This window comes from Nerophis ophidion, linkage group LG02 (assembly GCF_033978795.1).
Source record: "Nerophis ophidion isolate RoL-2023_Sa linkage group LG02, RoL_Noph_v1.0, whole genome shotgun sequence".
In the NCBI taxonomy this organism is placed as follows: Eukaryota; Metazoa; Chordata; class Actinopteri; order Syngnathiformes; family Syngnathidae; genus Nerophis; species Nerophis ophidion.
Genome location: NC_084612.1, coordinates 73,978,450 through 73,986,797, shown reverse-complemented (window position 1 = coordinate 73,986,797; position 8,348 = coordinate 73,978,450). Strand labels below are relative to the sequence as shown.

The 8,348-nt window shown below is 32.1% G+C and overlaps 1 protein-coding gene across 1 annotated transcript; it reads right to left on the bottom strand.

Moving 5' to 3' along the window:
• Nucleotides 1-4,658: 4,658 nt before the first annotated feature.
• Nucleotides 4,659-7,687, bottom strand: mustn1a (musculoskeletal, embryonic nuclear protein 1a). The gene is made up of 3 exons (XM_061874759.1): nt 7,527-7,687; nt 7,336-7,462; nt 4,659-4,915 (listed from the first exon to the last, which is right to left on the bottom strand). Exons 1-3 carry the CDS (start codon nt 7,581-7,583, stop codon nt 4,839-4,841), a joined length of 261 nt encoding a protein of 86 aa, XP_061730743.1. The 5' UTR covers nt 7,584-7,687; the 3' UTR covers nt 4,659-4,838.
• Between the last annotated feature and the right edge of the window lie 661 nt (nt 7,688-8,348).

Here is an 8,348-nt window from a genome sequence, read left to right as displayed (position 1 = left end):
GACCGAATGAGTTGTAGTTAAATTGACAGATACTAATTAAAAGAGTTGTAGTTAAAATGACAGATACTACACATTAATGAGTTGTGGTTAAAACGACAGATACTACACATTAAATTGTAGTTAAAATGACAGATATTACACATTAAATGAGTTGTAGTTAAATTGACAGATACTAATTAAAAGAGTTGTAGTTAAAATGACAGATACTACACATTAAATGAGTTGTGGTTAAAACGACAGATACTACACATTAAATTGTAGTTAAAATGACAGATATTACACATTAAATGAGTTGTAGTTAAATTGACAGATACTAATTAAAAGAGTTGTAGTTAAAATGACAGATACTAATTAAAAGAGTTGTAGTTAAAATGACAGATACTACACATTAAATGAGTTGTGGTTAAAATGACAGATACTACACATTAAATTGTAGTTACAATGACAGATACTACACATTAAATGAGTTGTAGTTAAATTGACCGATACTAATTAAAAGAGTTGTAGTTACAATGACAGATACTACACATTAAATTGTAGTTAAAATGACAGATACTACACATTAAATGAGTTGTAGTTAAAATGACAGATACTACACATTAAATTGTAGTTAAAATGACAGATATTACACATTAAATGAGTTGTAGTTAAAATGACAGATACTACACATTAAATAAGTTGTAGTTAAATTGACAAGATACTAATTAAAATAGTTGTAGTTAAAATGACAGATACTACACATTAAATGAGTTGTGGTTATAATGACAGATATTATAGTTAAAATGAAAGATACATCACATTAAATTGTAGTTAAAATGACAGATATTACAAATTAAATGAGTTGTAGTTAAAATGACAGATACTACACATTAAATTGTAGTTAAAATGACAGATACTACACATTAAATTGTAGTTAAAATGACAGATACTACACATTAAATGAGTTGTAGTTAAATTGACAGATACTAATTAAAAGAGTTGTAGTTAAAATGACAGATACTACACATTGAATGAGTTGTAGTTAAAATGACAGATACTACACATTAAATTGTAGTTAAAATGACAGATATTACACATTAAATGAGTTGTGGTTAAAATGACAGATACTACACATTAAATTGTAGTTAAAATGACAGATACTACACATTAAATGAGTTGTAGTTAAATTGACAGATACTAATTAAAAGAGTTGTAGTTAAAATGACAGATACTACACATTAAATGAGTTGTAGTTAAATTGACAGATACTAATTAAAAGAGTTGTACTTAAAATGACAGATACTACACATTAAATGAGTTGTAGTTAAAATGACAGATACTACACATTAAATTGTAGTTAAAATGACAGATACTACACATTAAATTGTAGTTAAAATGACAGATACTACACATTAAATTGTGGTTAAAATGACAGATACTACACATTAAATTGTAGTTAAAATGACAGATATTACACATTAAATGAGTTGTAGTTAAATTGACAAGATACTAATTAAAATAGTTGTAGTTAAAATGACAGATACTACACATTAAATGAGTTGTAGTTAAATTGACAAGATACTAATTAAAATAGTTGTAGTTAAAATGACAGATACTACACATTAAATGAGTTGTGGTTATAATGACAGATATAGTTAAAATGAAAGATACATCACATTAAATTGTAGTTAAAATGACAGATATTACAAATTAAATGAGTTGTAGTTAAAATGACAGATACTACACATTAAATTGTAGTTAAAATGACAGATACTACACATTAAATTGTAGTTAAAATGACAGATACTACACATTAAATTGTAGTTAAAATGACAGATACTACACATTAAAATGTAGTTAAAATGACAGATACTACACATTAAATGAGTTGTAGTTAAATTGACAGATACTAATTAAAATAGTTGTAGTTAAAATGACAGATACTACACATTAAATGAGTTGTGGTTATAATGACAGATATTATAGTTAAAATGAAAGATACAACACATTAAATTGTGGTTAAAATGACAGATACTACACATTAAAAGAGTTGCGGTTAAAATGACAGATTCTACACATTAATTGAGTTGTGGATAAAATGACAGATACTATAGTTAAAATGAAAGATATTACACATTAAAATAGTTGTAGTTAAAATGACAGAGACGACACATTAAATGAGTTGTGGTTAACATGACAGAAACTATAGTTAAAATTAAAGATACTACACATTAAAAGAGTTGTAGTTAAAATGACAGATACTACACATTAAAAGAGTTGTAGTTAAAATGACAGATTACTACACATTAAATGAGTTGTAGTAAAAATTAAAGATACTACACATTAAATGAGTTGTAGTTAAAATGAAATATACTACACATTAAAATAGTTGTAGTTAAAATGACAGATACTACACATTAAAATGTAGTTAAAATGACAGATACTACACATTAAATGAGTTGTAGTTAAATTGACAGATACTAATTAAAATAGTTGTAGTTAAAATGACAGATACTACACATTAAATGAGTTGTGGTTATAATGACAGATATTATAGTTAAAATGAAAGATACAACACATTAAATTGTAGTTAAAATGACAGATATTACAAATTAAATGAGTTGTAGTTAAAATGACAGATACTACACATTAAATGAGTTGTAGTTAAAATGACAGATACTACACATTAAATGAGTTGTAGTTAAATTGACAGATACTAATTAAAATAGTTGTAGTTAAAATGACAGATACTACACATTAAATGAGTTGTAGTTAAATTGACAGATACTAATTAAAATAGTTGTAGTTAAAATGACAGATACTACACATTAAATGAGTTGTAGTTAAATCGACAGATACTAATTAAAATAGTTGTAGCTAAAATGACAGATACTACACATTAAATGTGTTGTAGTTAAAATGACAGATACTACACATTAAATGAGTTGTGGGTATAATGACGTATATTAAAGTTAAAATGAAAGATACTACACATTAAAAGAGTTGTAGTTAAAATGACAGATACTACACATTAAATGAGTTGTGTTTAAAATGACAGATACTATAGTTAAAATGAAAGATACTACACATTAAAATAGTTGTAGTTAAAATGACAGATTCTACACATTAATTGAGTTGTGGGTAAAATGACAGATACTATAGTTAAAATGACAGATACTACACATTAAAATAGTTGTGGTTAAAATGACAGATATTACACATTAAATGAGTTGTGGTTAACATGACAGATACTATAGTTAAAAATAATACACATTAAAAGAGTTGTAGTTAAAATGACAGATACTACACATTAAAAGAGTTGTAGTTAAAATGACAGATACTACACATTAAATGAGTTGTAGTTAAAATTAAAGATACTACACATTAAAAGAGTTGTAGTTAAAATGACAGATACTACACATTAAATGAGTTGTAGTTAAAATTAAAGATACTACACATTAAATGTTTTATTTACAAAAGACCATAAAACAAAACAAAATAATTAAAAGTAAAATCGAAAGATGTATCTGAATTTGATCTCGTAACTTAAGTGTTGAAAGTTAAAAAATATATAATAAAAATGTATCACTTTATGAGTGGGACACCTTTTGGATCCCAAAGATATTTAGTGGGATTTTATTTATCTTTCAACTGTCATTACTCAAAAAAAATAATAGTGAATTAAAATCAATGTTGTCCTGCATTATTGATATTTTATGGTTGTAATGACTAAATACTGCATATTTCAGTTTTACTACAAAAACAAAGTTATCTTTGACAAAAATGGCATAAAACCCTTTTTTTTTTAAACTTTATATCAACCTCAAGTTGATAAAGAGATGTACTGTAAGCGTTAAATAATAAAAAAAAAAAATAATAATAATTTGACTTATTTTTATAATTTTAATGACTGACCAAGATAAAAAAAAATCCATATATTTTGTTGTGGTTTGAAAATTAAGAATATCAACATTTTTCAATTTACGGCCCTCAGTGGAAAATCTTTGGACGCCCTGGCATAGAGTGTTACTGTATATGATGTAATGAGGTACATATATGATGTAATGAGGTACATATATGATGTAATGAGGTACATGTATGATGTCATGAGGTACATGTATGATGTCATGAGGTACTTATATGATGTAATGAGGTACATATATGATGTAATGAGGTACATATATGATGTAATGAGGTACATATATGATGTAATGAGGTACATATATGATGTAATGAGGTACATATATGATGTAATGAGGTACATATATGATGTAATGAGGTACATGTATGATGTAATGAGGTACATGTATTATGTAATGAGGTACACGTATGATGTAATGAGGTACACGTATGATGTAATGAGGTACACGTATGATGTAATGAGGTACACGTATGATGTAATGAGGTACATGTATGATGTAATGAGGTACATATATGATGTAATGAGGTACACGTATGATGTAATGAGGTACACGTATGATGTAATGAGGTACACGTATGATGTAATGAGGTACATGTATGATGTAATGAGGTACATATATGATGTAATGAGGTACATATATGATGTAATGAGGTACATATATGATGTAATGAGGTACGTGTATGATGTAATGAGGTACATATATGATGTAACGAGGTACACCTGCACAGGTGTGATCGCTCAAAGAGAACAACAATGCTAACTTGTCATTGTCATGGGAGACGTTTTATTATTATTGTTGACATGTGTTCCTAATATGTCGGCAGCACCTTTGTGTTGTGCGACCACAACACCAACTCAGACATTTTGTGTATGAATATAAAAAAAAGAGTGAAAAAGTGCCTGCCTGGTCTTGGGGAGGGAAAGTGACGTCGCACATCTACTTCCTGGCTGAGGTCGTGTTTCCTCCTGACTTCACGCCGCCAAAGACGGACGGAGCGACTTCACCCCTTTTCTCTGCGGAGGAAAAACAATCAGCACACATGGATTTTGTTACTTTCTGAGGCACAAGACCTCCTGCTAGGTCTACAACACGCCACTAGGGGCCAGCATTGCTCTGCAAGCACCTTGCTGGCTGGCAGGTAAATAAATACTTTCTTATTATTTGTGTTATTCTCACTATATTATGTGTATTTTTCAAACATTACTCACCAATTAAAACCTTTTATGATGACAACAGTTGGACTCTTTAACACATTACTTTAATTATTTCTCATGGTGATGTTTAATACCGTATTTCCTTGAATTGCCGCCGGGGCGCTAATTAATTTAAAACCTCTTCTCACTCCGGCACTTACCAAAGGCATGCGGTAAATTTAGGCCTGCGCTTATAAATTTGAGTGTGATGTAAGGATACCATCATGAAAAGCACATTTAATTTAAAAAAAAAGTTATTATGGTCTTACCTTTACTTATAAATGAAGTCCATGCGCAGCTCCTTCTGATCAAAAGCATCGATAACTTGTTTATAGAAGTCTTCCTTATCTTTCTTCAGTTTTAAAAGTCTCTGTCTCGATGGAGATCTTCCTTTATTACCTCTTGCTTCGATTGAAAGTCCAGTTTAGAAAACTGTTTTATTTTAGATATGTAATCCTCCATGTTAAAAGTGCAAGCGAGAGGAAAAAATGAACGGTCGCTGCTTGTTGTCACTTCTTCTGCAGCCGAGTAGTCGCAAGAAGGATCACTAGCGCCCTCTACCACCAGGAGGCGGGAGTCATTTAATGACTCATATTTGACACACACAGCTACAGTATATTAATAAAACATAGCTGCTTACTGTTCTTTTTAGCATATTCAATAGCATGGACCTTAAATCCTACTGAATAGCTCTTAATCTTCTTCCCTTTATGTGATTTCAAATGATTGAACTCAGCCTCTTTCATTTTGAAAATGATGACAGGTGAAGTGTCACTTGTGACGTGACGAGTTTGACCCGGTGGAAATTCTAGGCATATGCTAATTATTCGGCGAAACAAGTTTGACCCGGCGTTAATCCTGAGCCGGCGGTAATGCTAAGCATGCGCTAATTATTTCACAAAACGAGTTTGACCCGGCAGTAATTCTAGGCAGGCGCATACTGTTCAAGGAAATACGGTAAATGTTACAACAATAATAAAGCGGAAATACGACCACATCACACCGGTTCTCAAATCCCTTCACGGGCTTCCTGTTCCACTCAGGATTGAATACAAAGTCCCCCTACTAACCTTACCAGTGCCTCCATGGAAATGCCCGCCTCTACCTCAAAGAAGTGATCACCCCCAAATCCTCCACACGACACCCCCGGACAAAGGTCCAAACTATGGGAGACCGGGCTTTCTGCTCCGCCGCTACCGGTTGGTTGAACGGTCTACCTGACCAACTGAGGGCACCACAGACTGTGGATGCTTTTAAAATAGGCTTGAAAACCCTTCTTTTTTAAAAAAAAACAAAAAACCTTTTCTTTAGATATGTGTGTGCTATTTCTAGCTGTTAGGCTGTTTTAGTTTTTGTTTTACTATTGATTTTACTTGTTGGGGGAAGCTATTTATGGTTCTAGCGTTGTTTTTTAAGTTCACTGTAGTCCTTATATGGAGTTCTTCCTTTGCCTTATATTCTTAAAGTCCTTATATGGAGAGCTTCCTTTGTCCTTATATTCTTAATGTCCTTATATGGAGTTCTTAATTTGTTTTATATTCTTTAATGTCCTTTTATGGAGTTCTTCCTTTGTCCTTATATCCTTAATGTCCTTATATGGAGTTCTTCCTTTGTCCTTATATTCTTAATGTCCTTATATGGAGTTCTTAATTTGTTTTATATTCTTTAATGTCCTTTTATGGAGTTCTTCCTTTGTCCTTATATCCTTAATGTCCTTATATGGAGTTCTTCCTTTGTCTTATATTCTTAATGTCCTTTTATGGAGTTCTTCCTTTGTCCCTATATCCTTAATGTCCTTATATGGAGTTCTTAATTTGTTTTATATTCTTTAATGTCCTTTTATGGAGTTCTTCCTTTGTCCTTATATCCTTAAAGTCCTTATATGGAGTTATTCATTTGTGTTATATTCTTAATGTCCTTTTATGGAGTTCTTCCTTTGTCCTTATATCCTTAATGTCCTTATATGGAGTTCTTCCTTTGTCCTTATATCCTTAATGTCCTTATATGGAGTTCTTCCTTTGTCCCTATATCCTTACTGTCCTTATATGGCTTGGAAACTTTCTCCAGCATAAACTAACTAAAAATTTGAGTTTGCTTTAAGTCCATTTCTTTTTTGGTTTTGCGCTTTCAGCCAACAAAACTTTCTAATGTACCCTGTGTGTGTGTGTGTGTGTGTGTGTGTGTGTGTGTGTGTGTGTGTGTGTGTGTGTGTGTGTGTGTGTGTGTGTGTGTGTGCGTACCACAATCTTCCATGACTTGCAGTGTCTTGCTCTTCTTTGGTCCGCTGTTCGCCACTTTCTCCTGGTCGTCAGTCAGGTGGTCTTCTCTCCCTGCGGGACGCTGCATTCCTCCTTCTTCCTTTGCCGGCTGCAAAAGAAAAAGAATGACTAACAAAGTGGACTAGAGTGTTTAGCAAAGTGCTCTTACATACTTGAGACATGTCGGACAAGCGCTCTCTGCTGTTTAGTCCTGGGTGCAGTCTCTTCATGCACACAAGCCAGTCTCAGGAGGACAGGAAATGTTTTTAAAGACTAACAAATGATGTCATGTGTGTGTGTGCGCGCGTGTGTGTGTTTTCTTGTATTTTGACCCTTCTTGAGACATCCACAAGGAATAGTAGCTTCCATATGAGGAGGTGTGAACAAGTTAGGACATAAATCATGGGCCCAATACAGAAAACCATTGCATCTAATAGAGAGCCAAATACTAGAGTCCGTGAACATTGCTCCAAAGTCAGGATTTTTAAAATTTTTTTAATGTTCATACAAAAGTAAACAAAGGCAGCAATATATGATAAAAGAAGACGGCGGCTAAAGAAGGACTTCCCTATTCATCCCCGAAAAAACCCGCCAGGTTAAATAAATGTTAAAGTGTGGAAGCAATATCTAAAACAATAAAAGCGTAGTCATTAAAACATAAAATACTAAGACTAAAACATAGTGAAGCATAAGAAACACAAAAAAATGCAAAATAGTGGATTTTCTGACTGTGTGTTTATTTATCGTAGTTATTTAAAAATATCCAAGGATTTCAGTGTGTGTGTGAGTACTTTTTCAGCACATTCAGTTTAATAATAAGGACGGTGCTGAGTGGAAATCTTACGTCGTTCCATCCCTAACTCTTGGCAGTCACTCCAGCAGCACTGAGAGCGGGCTCGGTCAAAACCGCCTCGAGGTGATGTCAATAAAGGAATTGAAAAGATTTAACAACTGGACAGAAGTTATCATAGTCAGTTCATTTTTAATTGTTTCAA

Bases quoted from the DNA above. Each gene is read 5' to 3' on its own strand.
- mustn1a (XM_061874759.1), bottom strand. From the start codon at position 7,583: ATGAAGAGACTGCACCCAGGACTAAACAGCAGAGAGCGCTTGTCCGAC. The intron at 7,463-7,526 runs GTATGTAAGAGC...TTTCTTTTGCAG, and splicing joins GCTTGTCCGACATGTCTCAA to CCGGCAAAGGAAGAAGGAGG. The intron at 4,916-7,335 runs GTACGCACACAC...TTTCCTCCGCAG, and splicing joins GCAAGTCATGGAAGATTGTG to AGAAAAGGGGTGAAGTCGCT.